General features: G+C 38.7%; 1 protein-coding gene across 2 annotated transcripts in view; it reads right to left on the reverse strand.

Annotated features, from left to right (window-relative positions):
- Positions 1 to 658: 658 nt before the first annotated feature.
- The window catches only part of ADCY8 (adenylate cyclase 8), a 131,790-nt gene continuing 111,018 nt past the window's right edge, over positions 659 to 21,430 (reverse strand). For both annotated transcript variants that reach the window (XM_069780068.1, XM_069780069.1), the window contains 6 exons: positions 21,002 to 21,083; positions 15,817 to 15,975; positions 12,021 to 12,167; positions 5,191 to 5,283; positions 2,729 to 2,843; positions 659 to 1,240 (listed from right to left, as the gene is read on the reverse strand). In XM_069780068.1, the coding sequence (XP_069636169.1) occupies positions 753 to 1,240; positions 2,729 to 2,843; positions 5,191 to 5,283; positions 12,021 to 12,167; positions 15,817 to 15,975; positions 21,002 to 21,083 (1,084 nt within the window). In that variant the 3' untranslated portion in view covers positions 659 to 752. The remainder of the gene's footprint in view (positions 1,241 to 2,728; positions 2,844 to 5,190; positions 5,284 to 12,020; positions 12,168 to 15,816; positions 15,976 to 21,001; positions 21,084 to 21,430) is intronic.

Consider the following 21,430-nt stretch of genomic DNA (forward strand, 5'->3'; position numbering starts at 1 on the left):
CGCATTTGAGCCCTCCAAACAGGACTGACAGGTATGACCTAGTGCCTACAGGAGAGCCTTGACCTCCTGGCTTGGGTGCAAGAAGTCAGGTGGACACCCACATGCAATTTATCCGTCCACAGTGGAGTCACCCACTTGTAAGGAGGCCACCTGAGGCTATTTTAAGAGCCCACAGCTCGTGGACTCAATGGAATCAGTGGGTTTAGGGCAAGACCCATCTCCTCTGTCTCCCAGATTCTCACACCCAGGCAGATAGCACACCTTAAAATCCTTTGGCTGTATTGACTAGCTTTTCCCTGGCTGTTATGGAGACCAGGCAACTAGTTTACATGCTTATAACTGCACTTGTGAAGGCAACTAAAGGTGAGAAGAACCTACTCTATCTCCTTATGCCTTTGCTTTCACCTGTAAAGTGTGGACAGTATTCCCTCCTTTCCCCGTCATTAACTCCCTACACAATTTATGTTCTAAATCTCTCCAGTCAGCGTTTATTTTTGTCCCTTTTTGCAGGTAGCTGGCACAGCAGAGCGGTGGCCTACAGCTACTGTGTCTGGAGATTCAGAAGTTAATCACAGCTGAAGGGAGAGATGCTGACACCATTTGTTAATATGTAGGAAGTTGAATCTCATTGAAATAGCACACCAGAAAATAATCACACTTCTTCTAAAAAAAATTAAACCCTTTTTATTTGTATATTTATTTTTATATATAAAAGAAATAATAAAAAAAAAAGAACACAAACAAAATGCTGATTATGGCAATTCAGTTTTGTCAGCCCCCTCTGCCTGGGCTGCTGCCTCAGATCCACCGGGAGTGAGCAAAGTCCTCCGGTTATAATGTCCTTTTATGATTCCAGAGTTATTGTTCTCATTAAGGATTTGCTTCTGTTTTTGCCTGTTAAGAGACTGTACAAGTCCTAATACAACAGCTGCTAATGAATACTGTCCAGTCAGTTTTCTTGGTTGTAAGATTAAAGGATTTGGTTGAACTCTTCCTAGAAGAAAATATGTTTTGATTTTTCCTTCCTGTTCACTGATACCTTTGACATAAATCTCTCCTCGGTAGTCGAAGGCAAATCCCCGGTCCTTCAGGATCAGATACGTTTCTTCAGGCACTTGTATTCTGTCACTAACACCTGTGCTGTCCATTCGACTTGCTAAATTAACTGTTTTGCCCCAGATATCATATTGGGGTTTCTTAGCACCGATGACTCCTGCTACAACAGAGCCATGGCTAATCCCTATTAAAAAAAAAAAAAAAATAGAGAAGAGACAGACAGTTAGACAAGAATAGCTGAAAAACATATTTGCACTTAAGAACTATAAGAAGCCTCGTTCAGATACGCTTATCTCTAAGCTTAAGGAAGAGGTGTATATACAAAGGAAGTTAGAAAAAAAAAAGCCAGAAAAGCTAGAAGACATGAAAAATTATATCCACAGAGTTATTTTACAGGATGTACATCTCAGTGGAACCGCAGTACTTACATATCATCTGTATTCTGCACGCTATTGCCAAAGCTCCTGCAAACTGATTCTTATGTAGTAGGAAAGATCTCTCTGGAAGGATCTTTCTGGGTCTACACTTGTTGAAGGCTATACAGTCAAGAAATTACATTCTTATGTTCCATGAAGTGAAAATATTATTCTACAAATGCATTGAAAGACTGTATCTTGTAAGATTGATGCATGAATTCAAGACAAGCAATAATATAGAAGAGACTATTTTTTCCTACAGAAGTGATTTAAGAATACATTTAGTGATAGTGAAAGGCACATCTTTGGCAAAAGGATCTTAGCTTTTTAGATTTTTTTTTAAAGAATATTTTTTTAAATTGGTGATAGAAATTATTTCCAAAGACTGTTGCATTCATGCTTTATGAAATCTTTCTTTACAAGTGATCCACACTTACTAAGAGTGGATGCATGTTCCCTGAGAAATCTTGGGAACTTAGAGCTCTCTGTTCAAAACTCTTAGGAAGTGCAGACCACAGATAGTGATGCTGTGACCCTCCATGCTGTGACTGATGAATATACTTCAGCTTTTTTATGGCAGGGTCATCTGTAAAGGCCATGTTTCTTCCAGCTGGTTTTTCGTTTTGGCCAGTGAGCCAATCAGCATGAGAAGCCATCAGGTTTACTGCTGCTACGTGCCATATATTCAGGCCACCTTTTCATGTCCCATCCTATTACCCATCCAGGATATCCCATCCAGGATAATAGGTTCCCCATCGCAACAATTTAGAGCTGCTGCCACCAGTCAGGTCAGAACTGGATTTCAATTTTTGTGTAAAACCAAAGTACTACACACAGGGTTTAGGATAAGCTACTGTTACACCTTTACTGAAAAAGAATCTGAAACAGGGAGATTAATTAGAGACCGTGCAAGCCAGTATCAAGCTTGAGGTTAGATCTGGGCTGCCCAGTTCACTTTTTTGTGTTATATCTATGGGCTTTTGTCCAGACTTGTTAAAGACAGTAGCTTAATTATGCTACCCATTCACAATTCACTAAAACTTAGAACTCCTGCAGTCCCTAAATCAGGGCCCATATTCTACAAATGGAGTATTTCTTATTTCTAACTTTGCCTGGGATGAAGTACATTTGAAAACAGAGGATACAGTATTCGGTGTCTCTTAAATTGTATGTGTCCTTGCAATGCTCCTGGGGTGCACTTGCAGAGTTTTGCAGACAAAACCCCATTTTAATTCTCATGTTTGAACTGTGCTTACCAATACGGAGTTCAAAGTTGTTAAATGAATGCTTGTTGATCTCCTGTATGCTTTCATTCAGAGCTATGGAGAAGTCAGCCAGAGCACACAAATGCCCCCATTTGTCTTCACATTGCTGAGGAGTAAGTTGTAAATCAATATGTTAGAAAAGTTTTGCATTTGCCCAGCTCCCACCCATCTCTACCAAGTGCCAAGTGTCTGAATTTGGAATTTGTAAGAACAGTTTCAATGTACTAGATCCAAGAGAGGTAGGGTATTATTAATGGTAATGCTTCCCATTTATAGTACAACACTTGTATACCTCGATACAGAGCAGCTTAGCATGAAGTACCAAAGAAAGTAATTTCCTGTCAATAATCTGATGGGCAATCAGGGGAATTAATAAGGCATGTGAAATCTATCTAAGGCTGAGAAAGAAAGTATAGAGAGGATTGAGAAAGCTCGGGTTCAAGGGACAAAAACTAGTGAGAACCAGGGATGACCCATGTAAGCGCGAAGTAGAGCAAAAAAAGTGAAAGATGGAATTGTCCTTTGCTGAAACTGTCACCCAGGAAAAGCACTAATTCCAGTGTTCTCAGGGATGAAATAGTGACAGGAATAACAGGGCAAGCCAGACAGCCTGGGACCAGTTAGTTGGGAGAGAAAAGGCTATTCTGTAGCTCATTAGTCACCTCTGTTTAGAGCAGTCAAGTGACTCCCTGCTCCTTCCCCTCCATTTCCATTCCTACAGGGCAGTCGATATACAGATGGGGACCAGGACTGGGTTTTAGTCTTTCCAGAACACCAACAGAGCAGATGATGGGACAGGGACTCTCAAGGGAGGACAGGGAACTCCTTAATTGTTTCTTTGAGTAGGCAATAGAGTAAGGAACAGTCGTGGTTTTGGCCTGATAGTGGTACAATGTTGTCTCCTCTATTCTGAAACCAGGTAATTCTTTCAGCAAACAAATTTCCAGTTCATAGGAATGAAGCATTGCAAGCCAACCCTGGGTCATACAGCCCAGCCCTTTGCAATTTTCCTCATCCTCAGCGTTTAATACTGAACATAAGCATCTCCCTGGCATCACTCTGTTCCACTCACACCGTGCTTGGTCCTTGTCCTCAGCCTCATTCAGTTCACAGCATGCCAGCCTCCCTCAGCAGCCCTCACTTCTTAGGTGCTGACAAGATGATAGACATGTATGTATGAAGATAAGTATATTTAAAACATACATAAAAATTCCATTGGGCTATTACAGTTCAAGAAAAAGGATGAGTTAATCAGTCTTGGAAATGCAGTCAAGATCTTCTCCCTTTGTATTTTTACCCACATCAAGAGTCAAAAGAAGTGGTTAGGAGCTGTGTAGCTATAACCAGCTACCTCCCTGATGTTCAGTCCTTCTTTGCCATCTCTGCACAAAATCATTTTGAACTGGAACAAACAAAAATCTCATGCATGTCTAGTTTTGTGGATTTCTAGCTGTCAGCATCACTTGTTACTCTGTAGGTGGGAGATGCTCAGCTAGTTACACTCCACATGTTTTATAATGTATTCTAAACAAACAATGGAAATTTTCTGGTTTATAAAGTTCACACTAATCTGGCTGCTTCTTTGCTGGCAGCTGCCATCAATGTGGGCAGCTCTGATTCCCACTCTGTGGTTGATCTGGGGCAGCACACCCTTTTTTGTGGTGCTCTTCCTTGGGGAGAGGTACCGGTTGCCAAGCAAGACAGATTTCAGCAACAGCCGATTTCTCGCTGGATGTATCTTAGAGCCTCATCTTATTTCTTTGGAGACCCTGTTTCCAGGCATATTCTTGGGTATAATTATGAATGGATTTCTCTCATCTGACTTATCTGAGGTTTATGGCTGTGACTGTGCATGTGTCCTCTGTGGCTGAATTTTCCCTCAGCTTGGTTTGCAGCTCTGCAAGTAAGGGCAGCGTGCAGCCTTCTGGCTTTGTGATGTTCTTCAATTGAACTGATGGGTCTGCTTTCTTTTTGACATAAGGTTTATCATGCTGTCTGTAGATGTACAGCTACATCATCACAAAAATGTATAAATGCAACCTTACACTTGCATAAGTATGCTGTCAGTTAATAGATCCTCTCTCTTCACAGATCATTGGAAGCTGTCAGGCAGATTCCAGTCTGAGTTCCAGTGGTAACTTTAGAGTATATCCAAAGATATAGATAGACCTGCTCTAGATTCACATCAGTGTGACTGAAAAGAGATTTTTTTTCCTCTCTCTCTCCTACAAACCTAAATTTGAGGAAAGAATTCATATGTTTCTTGTTCCGAGCACAGGATGTCATTTCAATTCATCAAGAAGTGCAACTGTTGTCTGCCAGAAGCCCCAAATTTCTATTTTCTTTTAGCAAACACAGCTCTATGAACATCATAAAGGTAGCAATAATATTCTCTAACATGAATGGTTGGACACACCAAAAGCTTTGCTTCTTAAAGAAAGCTATTCTCTTACCTGTTTTTCAGGTGATAATCCTGACACGGCCATGTATGTGCTGCCAATCGTTTTAATTTTTTCAATATCTTGAAATCTCTCTTCACCTAGTAACTAATACAGATGTGAAAAACCACAGTTACTTCTGAAATTCTTAATGCAAAATGCTTCTACAGATATCAAAACGAATTACTACACTCATGATATCTTCCAGTTGGTCACAGTGCACACCTCATTCTGGGTTCTGGGGCACACTGAGCTGGGACTCTGCAACATCATCTACTTGCAAAGTGCATTCAAGCTAAATTCTGCTGTGCTCTGTAAAGCTGTTTGGTAAATCACGTAAGGGATAATATAAGACATGCATATTCCAGCCTTACTTAAATGCAGATGAGTCCTGTGTTTCCTGAGGTATAATCACGGAAAATTAGTGAAGACCAACTCTCTGTGTGAATATAAGAAGACTTGATCACTTAAAAGTGTTCTTAAATTTGTTTTGGAGGAACTCAGTTTGCAAGTTAACTGCTGCTACAGCAACAATTCAGGTGATGGGACCAATATTAAAGGGAATTCAATCCCTTTAAAATAACCATTTTAACCACCTTATACAGTCAATGGATGGAGGAAGATGCCTCCAAAGAACTTCTATGAGAGATCAAGTCCTCCTGTATCCCATGCTTCCCTTTACTTACTGTCAGACCTAACACTGGTATGTCCATTGGGTTATTCAGTCTGCACTTCTGTTATGTATTTTCCCCTTCTATAAAAAATACAGGGAACCAATGGGAAGCAGTAAACACCTGTATGTTTTTGAGATAGCTATAGGTGATAAGTAGGCATTAAGAACTTGTCAGATTGAGACTCTGCAAGAGGAAGAATAAATTTAGTCTAGCGACTAAAGCACTGAGTGGAGTGGGAGTGACAGTTTGGTCCTTATTCCAAGTCCATATTCACAATTTAACTTAGGTCTTTCCATGAAATAGAAGCCAGAGCCTTCCTTGAGAGACCTAAGCTGAGTTCAGGTTGTGAACTCTATCAATGACGATAGAGCTTTATGTGGGATATGGGCACGTATCACCTCATCACAGGCTTTAAAAATGTGTATTGCTGATGTTAATACCAAAATACCCTGGGAAACTTCACGATAAGCAGTATGGTATCTAATAAATTTACGTATCAATCTGGTTAGGCAGTCCTGGAATAAAAAAAACCCAGTTCACAGAGAAAAGGAATTTCAAACTTTCAGTTCTAAAGGCTCAACTTAGTTGGAATTTAAATGAAAAAAAATTCTTGCTGTGGTCAGACAAAAATTTAATGAAGCATTTCCCCCCTTTTTTATATACTGTCATGCATTCTTTTTCCATCTTGTGGGTTTGAATTTCCTGTCAATTAAAAACTAAAGGGATTATTTCATTCAAAAGGAGAAACATACCAAAGACATAACATGAAATATCCCCTGCCATTGAACTAACCACAGTGTACGTCAGCCGGAGTGCCGGGGTCTTGGAAGCTTTGCTGTTCATGTACAGATATCGCACCATCTGTCTCTAATGGGAGGCTGCACAGCATTGCGCGCAGGGAATACAAAGCCATATGGTCAATGGCTCGCTTCCAAGCCAGGAAAGTCCAAAAACTTGACCTGCTTCTCATTTTTCTTGAAACCGCCAGAAAAGCCCATTATCTACATATCCCTCCTACAAGGGCAGCTCTTCCAACTGCTCTCTTAAAGATCATTTCTTGTAGCTCTGCTTTTGTGAGTAGTCTGAGAGCACCAGGTGTGTGGGCAAGGGGAGAAAATAGTCTTGGTTAAAACAGCCTATATTTTATTTTCCAGATGGTTGCTGGAAGCAACAACAAACAGCACTGTAATTTAAAATGTATGATAAATATCTAAAAACACTCTTTTTAAGGAAGAAAGGACCTATTGGCTGTGAGGCAATTTAGAAGAAATAATCTCAGATTATCTTTTTTCTTGTCATTCATTATTGTTTCCAAATCTCTATTTTTTTTTCCTGCTTTATCCTGTCTGTTAGGTAGCTTCTTTCCTTCTTCAAATAATGGTTTCTTTACCAATTACTTTCTTCACTGCATGACAGGATGATGGATTTTGATACTGGGGAAAGATATTCCAACTCAGTCCTAAATCAGCTGCTATTTGTTATGACATTTTAAATAGGCTTGCTAATTTACCAAGATAGTCCAGGGAACATTTTCAAACACTGGAATGTGGTTGGTATCTGAAAAGCAACTAATGGCTCAATGCTGCAATTCATGTACAGCCAAGGTTATATGGAGGTCAGACCCTGGGATATACACATGCAATGAAACATACACAAAGTAGTACAAAAAAGAATGTTCCGCGACATGGCATACAGCTACAAGTAATCATCAAAGTCTGAAAGCAGGATCCTGTGTTCTGGCAAAACCTCTATTTGTGGCAACATAATATATTAAAATCTGTTGCCATAAACACTGTGTAAATCACTGCAGGATAAAGAAACTGAGGGGAAAAACCTGCCCATGAACTAGAAAGCTCTTATTAAAGCACAAATCCCAACTGTAACATCACTAAGATACATAAATGATAGATTAAAAAGGCTAGAAAGAATATTACATTTAAAAAAGAAAAATTCCTTCAAGACTCATAATCTTCAGCAGAAATGTTCCAATATTATTTTTTTGGTGCAATATCCCTAAGAATGGGAGTTTAGCCCTGTAAGTGTCTTTAGACTACAGTCATATAAAAAATGGGTAATTATAAAGGTAGATTTGCGATGTTCATGGGGGTTTTTTTTGATGTATGAACTGTTCCTGTCAGCACTCCTGTGCTTGGGTACAAAATAGGAAATTATATATAACTGTATTCTATAATGATGCTATATGTCAAATTAAAAAAAAATCTCCTTTTTTGATCCAGAAATCAACACCTCCCATTCTGCCTCAGTTGACAGGAAGCCTGGATAATTTGGAAACCAACAGATTTGTGAGCCATCACGGAAAAAAACCCTGAGTAAAACCTGTGCTTTGAGTCAATCACCTACTCCCCAAGCCTGACTTTTGGACCAGGTTCCCCCAGCTTCCTAAGAAAGACCCAGTCACAGCCTGACCCCTCTGTGGGCTTCTACCCCATGCAGTTGTTGGTGGCATGTTCTGTTCCACCGTTCACTATTTTTTGTTTGACTGGCTTTGTCTCCCTAACATAGATCCATTACCTGGAAAACAAAATAACGGATCTGGAGTGTAAGCCTTATGTTTTGTAGTAACAAGGAAACTCCTCTAAAAAGGAGAAAGAAATAACCCAGATCTCCTTCTCATGTACCTATCACATTTTCCAAACCAGGTCAATTTGTATTTTTACCACTGCTTTCATTCAGAAATATCTTCCTGGCCCTATGGACAGAGCATCCCTACTATCCCAGATAATCCCTATTATCTATGTAAGGAAGGGAGGGGACTCACAGAGTAGAATCTGATCTGAGATTAGGAAGTCTAGTCAATTGTCTAAACCTAGATGTCTAGTGTCCTCTAAAGCATGCTTCCCTGAAAAACCTCCAACGGTTTGCTCCAGAACAGCATGAGTGCTAAGGCTTCTACATTTGGGTATCTTCACAGAGGTGTTCACATGATGCTGAAAAGCAAAGTTTTCTGAGGGCTAACAGATCTGCTCTGCTCTCAAGCTGCACATCTGCATTTTGCTTCCAGAGCTGTATTGAGACAGCAGGCAATCTTGGCAAGACACGTCATGAAAAACAAGGAATTGTGACACCATGTATTGTCAGTCAATAGTTACATGGAAACATTACTGACCCTGAAACATCATACCTGAAATGACTTCTGGTTCCTTTTCCATGGGTAGGATTACTCGCTTGTTCTGCCTGGCATATCACCCTTCAGATTGCTTAGACAAAATAAACTAATGGATGACCGTGCTGGAAATAGCTTAGCAGTCAGCAGGGGATTACGTAATTTCATTTACTACCCATACCAACAACATACCTATTATTCAACTAAACATGTCTGGGACATAATACAGTCCCTAATTAGGTCCTTATTAATTACAGAGCAGGTGTTAGGGGCCTGAATGTAATATTGTGTTAGGGCTTTTGATGAAAACCTTGTCTTCAGTAATTGCCACAGTGGCAATGGAATTTTGTTGTGAAGATTATATGAACGTGCATGACAAAATATTTTAAAATAATTCATGGCCATAGGCTTTGCATTAAGTTTGAGCCATAATCATTTTAATCAGATCTGGAAAGAAAAACAAAACTCTTAATCAAGAAGCATGCTGACAGCTGTGCAAGATCTCAGAGATAAGAAGCAGGTATTTATACCCACAGGGAAAGCAGTGCAGGAGCTTAGCACGTTACAGAGCTCTTCTCATAGGAGAGTAGTTTTTTCTACTAAAATGTGCAAGGATGAATCCCCTGTGAATTCTTCTATTTCCCACTAATAATTTTAGTATCTGACCAATTATATGGATAAACTTTCAATTTTATTATCTCTCAGAGTTTGGTAACCTTAACCCTGGTCTAGTTTTATGAGCTACCACTCTATGAACATTTCCCATGCACATGCCCAGGATGAGGAAGGATGAAGGTGCAGTAAAGACCCTGATCTGGGTTCATATTTAGGTTCTAGCTTCTGCCATGGGAACAGGTATCTTTATTTTCAAAACAGTTCAGGAAAGTCAATTACCCCTTTGTGCCTTTGTTTTCCACTTATGAAATGAAGATAACATAACTGCCACCAGAGGAGCAAATTGAAAATAAATTTCTCAAAACTTGTGAGAGGTCTTAGGTACTTGCTGCTCAGGATGGAATGAAAAAAAAAAAAAATTATTTCCTAATCTTTTTTTCTCAGTTGCATGCCTTCCACTTTCATCTTTTCCTCCAGTACCTTCCTCTGAAGCCCTTGGAGATACTTGCTCTTCAAAGAAAAAAACCAAACCAAAACAAAAACTCTAGGCTACATCCTCAAAGAGAGATAGTTGTTTAAAGTAGGACTGAGTTAGAACTAAATAAATTAAAAAAAAAAAAAAAAGGACACTGGTTCTTAAATCTTCATTCATCTGTATTCTAAACCCTGGAGAGGTCTCAATTCTGCCAATACTTTAGTTTTCTGGAAAAACATTTTCTGTATGATTAATCTATAGACAAAATCCTGGTCCAGATGCAAAGACTAAGTATGTCTTCTTGTTTTCCCTTAAAAACTCAGCCTTTTGCACCCTGATTATGCTTTTTGAGTTGAGACCCTAAATGGTAAAAGATGTTGTCTTTTTTCAGACCACAATCTAAGTGGAGTCTTTTCCTTCTCTGTTTTAGACAATTGCTCTATCGTTACATAGCTCATGTGGGATGTGAGATCCAGATCCAGCTCCTTTTGAGGGAACAAATTCTGTTTTCTTGAACTGCGTCTTAATTTTAAGCTGACAAGACACTTATCACTTCTCCAGTTGATACTCTACCACAATACAGAAATGAATTAAAAATTCCTTGTGATAAACAGAGATTAAACAGAACATGGGTTTCTTGGGTAGGATTTTTTTACTGTTTCTCAATGATTTCCTGCTATCCATGTGCCTTCTCCCCTGCTGTCCAGTTTAGTACTAATCTTGCCTTGCTCAGCAGAATTCTGGAATCATGAAAAGGATGTCTTTTTCCCAATTTCTCTTTAAATAAGTTCCAAAACCAGAGTCACAGACCAATGATACCACCACCACCTAGCCCTTTCCCCTCCCCTTTTCTGTCTGGACCATTCCAGTCTGGCACACAGATCCAACCTCACTGTTAAGTAGAGATGGCTCAGTTTCTCCTTCTATCACTTGGGGACCTTAGGAGAGCTACACACTCCTGCAAACTGCTTGCAGTGTATAGGTTAAAACTCCCGATGCTAGGTAATTTTGGCTTTACTTCTTCACCCTTCCTAGTTTTAAAGTTTTTTCAAAGCTCTTTGTCGGTCTATCCTTTGTCCCCTTTCTTAATTCCTCTTGGGTTCATTGCAGGACACGATACCACCTGTCTAAGTGTCCTTACTAACTAGTTGGCAGAGTATACAACACCAAGTACGCAACTTGCTCCTGACTCCCTCTTCACTTCCCATGTTTTCCTTGCTTCCACCTGGCAATAGCTACAGTGGCGTCCTGATTTTTCTTCTCCTGTTTATCTTATCCCCTCCTCAGCTTCCTTTCTGAAATTAACTGGACAAGATACCTAAAGAAATTATTTTTCCTTTCCATGTCCTTTCCATTTTATTTTATTTTTAGCTTTCCTTTCACCTCTGAATTCCTCAGTAACACATGCAGCTTTACTTCTTTTACCTCTGTATAATATACCTGACCAGACAAGTCCGCTCAGTTAATATGTCACCACTTTTCATTCTCTACCCAACATTTGCTCCTGAGCTGTGTGCTTCACATTTAACATGACACTGTTTTACCTTTAACATTCACTGAGTCCATTCAACTAATGTCTTCAAAATAACATCTTTGTCTGTTTGGATTTAGACCACTGCTTTCCAGAACTGTTGCAAATAACTTCATCCTCCTTTCTTCTACAGAACTAAGGCATGTTCTACTTCAAGATACACTGGAGTAGATTGTCCTTTTATTTATGCATGTTTATACTCAAGTAACTATTGATTTCAGTCTCTATCTCACTAGGTCGTTCAGACCAAATCTTGGCAAGACTAAGTGCAAAAAAGCAAAATAAACAATTGTAACCGGAGTAAAAAAATCAGACAATTATTGGAAGCGGAATAGTTACTAACTTTGATAATTTAGGATGACATATTTGTTATTTAGGAACTCATTGTTTAAGAACTATCAGATTTTCTCTTGTAGCTGGTATTACCTCATCAAAGTCTGCAATGATTTCATTCAGCAAACGCAGACATTCTACTCCTTGGTTATTCATCTCAGTCTGGGAATAGAAGTCAGCAAATCCAGGAATAGAAGCAAACATCACACCAACAGCATCATAGGACTGAGAGTATAATTCCTAAAAGAACAATGAAGAAAAATGTGTTGAGGTGGTAATATAGGGAAGAGAACATAATTGGCTGCAATTAAGATAGGTTTCTTATTTTTTCCATGCATAACATGTTAATATCTGAGGTTAGCATTAGTGTATTAAGTGTTAGCCAAGTTCAACAGCAGGAGGCTGACGGCTCTCACATTTTTTTAATCACAGATTATATGCGGGGTTTGCCCTTTTTTTGAAAGCCTACTCTTTCTGTTTCTGAAGTCAGGGGGCTACACCAGCAAAAATGTAATAGAATTTTTCATTTTGATTTATATGGGGAACCACTTGAAGAAATGAAGGTTTCATTTGCAAGTACAAATACCAGAGAATCAAACACTGTTAGGCAGGTAAAAGGAACCTAATGTTTATTATTTATTATTGTTTAAGTCTGTCTCATAAATGTTTGCAGTTGACAATATATTTCTAAATTTGTTGATTAATAGGGGTCAGATAGAACCATTTAAAATGTCTAATATGGCCTCTTTGTAAAGAGTCCTCTCAGCTACCACATTTTCTGGTGGATAATTGATACTTCACACTACCACAGCTCTTTACCAGTTTGTTTATTCACAGGTTTTCAAAGAGCCCTTACTCTGTGGTAAACTGTAGTTCTCCTAAGATGACTATTGAGCTATTTGGTTGCCTGGCTCTGGGAGAGGTTCCTGTTATTAGGGTTTGAAAGGAGGGAGAAACAGAAGTGAGCGTGATAATGGAGTTACTGGGGACAGAAAGCAGCTTATAAGAGATCGAACACAGGACACTATTAGGATAAAGTATGCTCTGGGATAAGCTTCCACTTACATTATTCATATAATTCACTCTGGTGCTGAATGACAGATTTATTTATGGATGGGTTCTTGTCATTCATTATATATGTGAAAATGCAGTCAGTTCTTTTCTGAACCCAAACACATTTTTAGGAACAAAATTAATTTCAACTTTAAAAATGCCATGGACAGAGGCCCCCACAACTCCTGTTATGCTTTTCTAGTGACTAATATACCACAACCATATGCATTCTCTTTTGTTTAATTTTTTTCTAGCTTCAAGTTCTTTAGTTTTACCCAATGGCAGATATTTCATTTCCGTTTTGGGACTTCCCTTATGACATTCTGACCTGGAGTAGTTGCTTCTCAATGTTCTTAGTGTACTTTAGAAAATTTTAGATCTTTGGTCTCATGATGAAAGGACTTACTGCTGGATGCCATACACCTGATGTGAACACCTCAGGCTCCTCTTCTTCCTTCAGCCTGCTTCTCCCTAGAAAAGCATCCTGAACCCCTGCCCTGCACTTTGTTATGCTGCTAATGCTGCTACTTCTCTAGACTCTTTAACAATGTGTCCTACAGTAAAAGTGGGAAAATTCTGCTAGTTTCCAAAGACACTGCAAAGCTTTGATAGAGAAAAAAACCCAATTGATTCCCTCCCTGCCCTTACACTTTCTTTCAGTGATGAACATCTGCAGGGTCAGGGAAGCAATACTCTAAGGACACTCTTATTCCCTTTCATAAGTATAGAAAAAAGTAATACACACATTAGTTCATGGATGCTTATGGAAGACTAGACAGTGTGTGCTAGGAGAAGCTTATATACACACAGACATACTCTTTACTCAGATCACGAAGATAGAAAACAACTGGCTGAGCCTTCAGCTGCTCCATTTTTCTATTTTTGGTAAGAGGCATCAAGACAGAAATAATACATCCATGAGAAAACGCTTACAGTACACATTTGGGAATTCATTTTTTGAGAGCAGAGAAATTAACTTAATGGCCAGACATGAACTGCAGGATTGATTGTACTGAAATCTGGTAGATGTTACAGCCAGCCGGCTCATGCATAAATCATCCCCAAGTATAGTCACTCTGGAAATTGCCTTACAAAAAGCAGGGGTGGTGGAATTTAATTCAGTGGCAAATTATTGAAGCATCAGCAGTGATCCATGGGGCATCTGTTTGTTTCTGAAGATCATTATGCATGTGAGTGTATGTCAATGAATGTGTAAGAGAGGACATGTATTTCCTGAAAAATCCATAATGCAGATATACCAGAACACACTCATAGTTGGTATCAGGGTCTGCTCCATTTGCAATGAAGAATTTTAACCTAGTTGCTTTCACACACACATTTTCTCATCTGCAGAACAGTGGTTTTATGGCACTTTAATACCCACAGAGTGTAAAATTCCTCAAGAGGCTGATTTCTAAAGTGCCTTTTCTTGTAGCTTCTCACTATAGCATCTTTCCCTAGGTGATATTTGAAATCACATCTTCAGAACACAGTGTTTCCTCATTGTGCAGTCTAATTCATCTGGCTACATCTATTTCCAAAATGTACAATTAGAAAAGGGTAGCCTTGATTCCTGTTTGCTGCACAATGAATAGATAGGTCAGTGCTGGCAGCCTGAACCTTGTAACATTTGTAAACTCTTCATTATAAAAGATCATTCCAACATTACATGAGAAAATTCCAATTTCATCATACAATAGCCTTTATTCACAGATAATATTACAATACACATTTGACTTAGTTCAGATGAGGAGTAAGTGACTTACTGCTGCTTTCAGGAACAAATTCTGGACTTGACTTTATCCCTTCAGCAACTTCTCTTTAAACTCTGTCTTAGGAATATCCAGAGACTCCATTATTAAGCTATTCTTTCTGTACTACAAAAACTCTTTAGGAACATATCCACAAACTATGTTTCTGAAATGGGTGTTTTGTTAACTGCCCCAAAGAAGCAATTCAGGGGCAATATGAAATGGCAAAAATGTTTCCATGGGTCTGAAGATGCGAGAGGATCAGGTGTGTTGCAGTGTGTTGCAAAGATTCCTTCCATAATAACAGGCAGGGCTGTAATAATACTTCTGCGACACTGGTCTATCTTAAGGTGGCACAGACATTCTGTTAAATTCACGTATCTTTTTTTAGGAATACTAGATTTTCATAGACTCATAGGTTGCAAGGGACCTATGAAGGTCATCTAATATAGTTCCCACTCAAAGCAGGGCCAATTAGGTCAAGTCTTTCATGACCTTGCTCAGTTGACGGTTGAATAACTCCAAGACTGGAGATTTCACAACATCTCTGATCCCCGATGCAATGACCACTTTTCCAAGGATTTTTTTCCCTTGTATCTAACTGAGATTTTTCTTCCTGCAACTTGTGTCATTGTCTCTTGTCCTTCCACTTGCACATCAGAAAAGAGTTTGACTCTGTCTTCTCTATAAACACCCATTAGGTAGTTGAAGACAATGATGAGATGCTCTTTCAGCCTTTTCCTCTTAAGGCTGAATGAACCCAGTTCTCTCAGCCTCTCCTCATATGCCATGTGCCCCAATCCCCTGATCATCTTGGTGGCCCTCCGCTAGACTTGTTCTTCTAGTAGGTCCATGTGTCTCCTACCGGTGAGCCTGAACCTGGAAACAGCACTCCAGATGTGGTCCTAGAAGTGCAGAACCCTTTACTTTAAAACATGAACATTTTTTAATGTGGATCAGATACAAAATGTTGGCAGTATTTGTGTAATGAATCCTATTGAGATCTAAGTTCTAACTATTTCCAAATGGATCTGCTTTTCTTTTGCTAATTCGACAAAAGTATCAGAAATAAACCCAATACATACTTCATTATCCCGATCCTTCTCCAGGAAGTGACGAGCAACATGGCTGGGTAAAATATTCCGTAACATATTTTCATTGTGCTCCCTTAACTCCTTCATTTCATTGATTTCTTCTTTTGCTTGAACACGCCACAGAAAATCCAGCCTTGCTGTGTATTCAAGCTGTAGTTCCAGAAAGAAAAAAAGGCAAAAATAAAAGCTGACAAGATAAGAGTAGAGATTGTATTGTCATCCTGGCAGGCTGCTTGTGCCATGTAACCGCCTTCAGTGCTGCTGAAGATCTTTGACTAAAAGAATTTGAATCAATTGCCAGAAAAAAAGAGATTATTTCTTTGCCCTGTGTATGGTAAGTGTCTCAGAGGAATCTTGGGCAAAATAATATTTGTCATATTACTGCCATGGTCAGTGGCTAGAAAATGTCACAAAATTATTTTCCTTTTAAGCACCTCTTTATTAGTTAGATAATGGAGTCAGACAGGAGATAAGGTATTGGAAGATATTGGTATTGGTATGAAATAAATATGTTCCACTTTTCATATGTGTTTTCAAATGAAATAGGTTTCATATTTGTGAGGCTTGAGATGCTCTAACCAGAGATAATAATAATCAAACACCCAGCAGAGAAGTGCATTATGCCAGGAAATAGATGAATTTTACAATTGGGAGACATCAAATGGTTTGCCAAAAGGTGCTGGGATTAAGGAAGTGGTTGGGGTATAATTCATGTACTAAGCTGAAATAAAGGGCAAGCCTGCAGTGGGTGGGAGTGACCAAGATGGGGTTCAGGCATTGTTTAGTGACTCATCTTGCTCACATTTTTTGTCACTAGCAGTGACCAATGGCAAACTCTTCAGAAGAAAATGCAAAGCACCTTGCAAGGGGGCTTACAGGTTGACTGTACTCCAGGGAGATTTCCTTCCTAAAAGCTAAAAGTGACCCTGGCTTGATATAAACTTCGAAAGGTTGTATGCAATTTAGCAGTGATTTACTTGCCCTCTGGATGCTCTTGACACCTTCATAAACAATATCTTTTCCAGTTCTAGTATTTTGATGTTCCATGTTTGAACTATTAATTCCCTAAATTAACGGCACCAAAAAAACCTGTCAGAAAAAAGTATTTTTAAATTTTTTTTGTCAACATTTTTCAGTTTCTTTCCCCCTTCCTTTTGTGCTAGAAGGCAGAGCCCATATCAGATCATAACTGACTTTTATCTCTACCAGCTGACTGAGAAGGCAACATTGACTGTAATTTTGCAAGGTGTTCTAAAGATGTTTTACAGATTGGCTTGGAGCAGGAGCTGCTGGTGGATTGTGAGTTCTTTGATGCTTCAGATATTTAATGTTGCTACAATAAGAGCTTTGCAAAAAACTAATACAGTTTTTCACAGCTAATTTTTTATGCTGCTGTACATGAAAATTTCACATCTCTAAACCTAGCTTAGAATATTAGCAGCTAATCTTTACATTGTAGATAGTGTCATTCTGGTTATTTACAATCACATTGTAACATGAAATATTTTTCTTCCATCCTCAGTGGACAACTGAGACGACACTGTCAGTTCAGAGATAAAAGGGTGTGCTACATATGAGGTCTGAAAATAGAAAATTTTAAGAAGATGCTTTGCTAAGTTCTGATATTTGTTAAAACTAAGAAAATCATAGGGTTGGGGTTTGGATTTATTTTTTGATTGTGTAAAGAAATGTTCCCGGGCTTAGTGGTGCCAGTAAAAATGACTGTCTGCAACATAAATCTTGGAATGTCCAGGTTTTTTTGCCCTGATATGCAGCTCTACAAAACACCCCTAATTTCAATAGTGAGTGAAGAAAATAGAGAAGATGTATTATACAGAAGGCCTAACACTACCTATGTCCTCTAAATGGTGTACAACCCAACTGCTCTGCAGACAATTGCCACATGCAAGGTAAGCACCAGGTAAGGATCAGCATTTGAAGGACAACATACTCTTCCTTAAAGAATAAGAAAAGAGTATTTACATCCCAAAGGGACACTTTCAACTACCAAAACCACTCAAAAACTCCAGATAAAACAAGCAAATATCCTTTCTTCACTACACTAAAATCTGAATATAGAAAAGGTAAAGAAGAGTCCTGAAGCATAATACCAGAATTAGGTATGTCTCCCCCTCTCTTTTTCTCTTTCAATTAGAACAATGTCCTCTTTGCATTTCCTCATTCCTCCCCTTTTTCCCAAGCATGAAGAAGGTTCAGAGGGTCATGACTGTTGCAGAAAAATTGCTGTGTAGGGATGTCAGTCCTTCCTCCCTTCCCACAAGGTTCTGCAGAGCCAAGCTGCAGCCCTGCCATCCAGAGGTTATCAGGTACACAGCTGTCTGTGCCTGCCCTGTCAGGGTTCAAATCTTCCTTTGTACCAAAGAGCCCCAGAAGCAGAGGAGCAAACCAGTCAGTCAACACTTGCCTACACCAGAACACTCATCTGGTGTAGGCACCATCTACTCTCAGATCTACAATCTAAAAGAAACCAGAGAGGATTTTGCCCTCTGTTTTATAATGCATCTTTTTCGGTCTAATTGGGGTGAAGGGAGAGGAAGGATTGAGTCTGCTGTAGGTAGTTTTATTCTCTCTTTGCAATTGTTAAGACCTTCCCTTTTAAAGCCATGGCAGAAGGTTTCACTCGGGGTTAATAAGCTATTTATACTGTGTGTTTTCACTAGAGATACATTTCTAGTAGAGAAGACTGTATATGGTATTGTGTTTTGATAGGATTTCAAGGGATAGTTTATGTCCATACAAAATGTTCTACTTAACTCATTAAAAAGATAAAGCAGTAAATGAAGACATTTTACAACAGAGTAAGTTTAGCCTCAAAATTATCCACAACACTTCTTTCATGTGCTTTTTTTTTTCACGTTTAGTTTGCAGAAACACTGCTGTAAAATACATATTACTCATGTTAAAAAGATGTGCTTCTATATGAAATTGGATTTCTAATAGGGAATTAGTCTATTTAGCCTGATGTCATATAATAGTAACACAACTACTTTTAATTACAGGTTTAGCACAAGAGACTCTTGAGATTTATTGGCTGAAGTGCATGTAAGATTTTAAGAATGCCCTGAGTCTAATTAGGCAGTCTCACACAACTTTTTCTTGAATCTCACTTAAAATTCTGTGTAGAAAAGTGGGGATTAACTTCAAATCACAATGGATAGAGAACAGTAGTTAGTTGTTCAGAAATTAAAGGCCCATGAATTTAACCTTACAAAAGTAATCTTTTTTGTAAATCCACCTAGAATGAGGCAAGTTTTAAGCTATTCTACTTCAGAATACTTTTGCAGTTTGTGAGAAGCAAAGCTGTGTTGGAGAACGGCTTTATTGGACTTACTGTGCTCCCCATCAATTCAGACTATTGAAGAGATTTTTTTTTTAATGCGCTCTGGATGAAATTTTTATATATTTTTTAGTTGGCATTTATACAGAGGCCTTTAGGTTAACTCTATAATAAGAAATTAAACAATACAAGGAAATGTTCCTGGGCACTGCCAATGGGTATTGTTAAATTGACAGAGTGGCCCTATGAATCATTTGGGAGAACGTGCAGGAGTTAGCATGTCTCAGGGACCGTTTCCAATGGTAGTTTGAGTGCAGCCATCCTCTTTTATGGAACAAGGAATATTAATAAAATGGAAAAAGGCTGTGCTGTGCTAACAGGCTTCTGCACTGGAAAATACTCTTAAACACCCCAGATCAGGCTTTTGTAGAAGACAGACATTTACACTCAGAATTGTGATCCTAAAGATCATTGAATGGATTCTGCCTAATCCTTGCTCTACCTAAACTCGTTTAGTGTTTTCTTTCTTCGTACTTACTCTCACTTTAGACAATTTCCAACCCTTAGATTTGTATCTTTGCATATGTTAAGAATCATTGGGAATATTATATGGTTTATCATGAATCTGTTATGTTCAGTTCTTATTTGTTGTATATTTTTCCTATACGGGCTTTATGTCTTGGTAAAGATACGTCAAAGTACATTGTATTCCATCAAACTTAAATCTGGGCACAAAGTGCATTTCATCTCCTGCTTCCCCTACTCACTCACTCCTCATTTCCTCAAAAAAAAGATAAAAAGGAAGAAAATTACTAGAATTTTTACGTGTTGCCTTCTTTTTGATCTCCTATGGAAAGAACAGAGCCTGTAGGTACCTGCACAACTTATAAAGTTATTGTAGTATTGTAATAAAGTGTATAATACTGTGTTATTCATCACAGCAACATTCCTCTCTCATTGCCTCACTCAAATTAGGATTGAGAAATGCTGGTATTAATCAGCCTGATGCTTTTGAAGGGAAAATCTTTAAGCAAGTTGAACATGAAGGACAATGTCTAAAGGCATTTGTGGTTGCTGCTTCCTTTGATGCAGTGGTCCCGTTTGCCTTTATGTGAACAGAAACTGCCTAAAATCAGCATGTTTGGCATGCAGCAGCCTAGAGGTTGCCAACCAGAAGTGCTGTGGAGAAAACACCCTGCTTTAGGTTGTTTTTACTCAATGCATTTGTTGTTTTAAATCTTAATTTGTCATACTTTACTCTCCCTGTGCACTGTGTATGGATTCTTGAAATACCCAGTTTCGCAGTTCCTCCTTGAGGATATCAGCCTAAAGCTCTGAGGCCCCTAAATCCTGGTTATGATCTAGGTCTATGTGAAAGGATTCTTGCAAGTGGTCCATGAACCAAAGAAGTTACCATTGGTGCTTAGCCACAAATTTTTCTCATTTCCTTAAATCTTTTGCATTTCTCTATGAACATACAAAACTACTCTAAAGCATGGGAGTTTTATTATTTACTGTTTGTTATTCCCTTTCTTCATTTTGGTTTTATGCTTCCTCAAGTGCACCGATGCAGTCAGATGCCACTGGAATTGTACCTGTACCTAAGATAAATGAAGTCCCATTTGTTCCTTCAGTTTCTATTAGAAAATGCAATATAACTTGCATATTGCTGAATAGAATATTGCACATGTTCCTTAAGAATGCTAGGCAGTGTCAGGTGTGGGCTCTCTTTAGTCAGATTCTGCATATTGTTTATTAAATTGTTAAAGGTCATATGCTCAAGTGGATAAAAAGGCAGTTGGTATTTTGAAGTAATTATTGTCACATCCTGTAATTGCAAGTGATATAGGGAATGGTTAAAGCAAATGTTTGCATTACCTGTTGGCCGTGATAAAATACAGCTAAAAGGAACATTGCCATCAGTAGTAAAGATGCCTCCTTTGTACCCAGGAAGTCTGTGCTGGAAAAAAAATCCAAAGTAAAGTACAGTTATTGATTTGTCAACATTGCACTTGTTCAGAAGTTTTATTTCATAATGCACCCTGGTACTTTTTGTTGTTCTTTAAAAAAATCCCCTGTATTTGAAAATTTAACTTAGCAATAATTAGTTCAAGAAAACAGGAGTGTAATTGGAATGCTCACTGTTTGGAGACAAATGTATGAAATAATTAAATTGTAGCCTACAGTAGGTCTACAGAAGGTGATGATCTTTCTCTTTCAAATGCGTGTCAGTCAGTCTCTTTTCCTGGGAGCCTGGTAAATAACCATGAACACCACAGCCCCTGTGCAGGACAGGAGGTGACATCT

This window comes from Haliaeetus albicilla, chromosome 3, assembly GCF_947461875.1.
Source record: "Haliaeetus albicilla chromosome 3, bHalAlb1.1, whole genome shotgun sequence".
Taxonomy (NCBI): Eukaryota; Metazoa; Chordata; class Aves; order Accipitriformes; family Accipitridae; genus Haliaeetus; species Haliaeetus albicilla.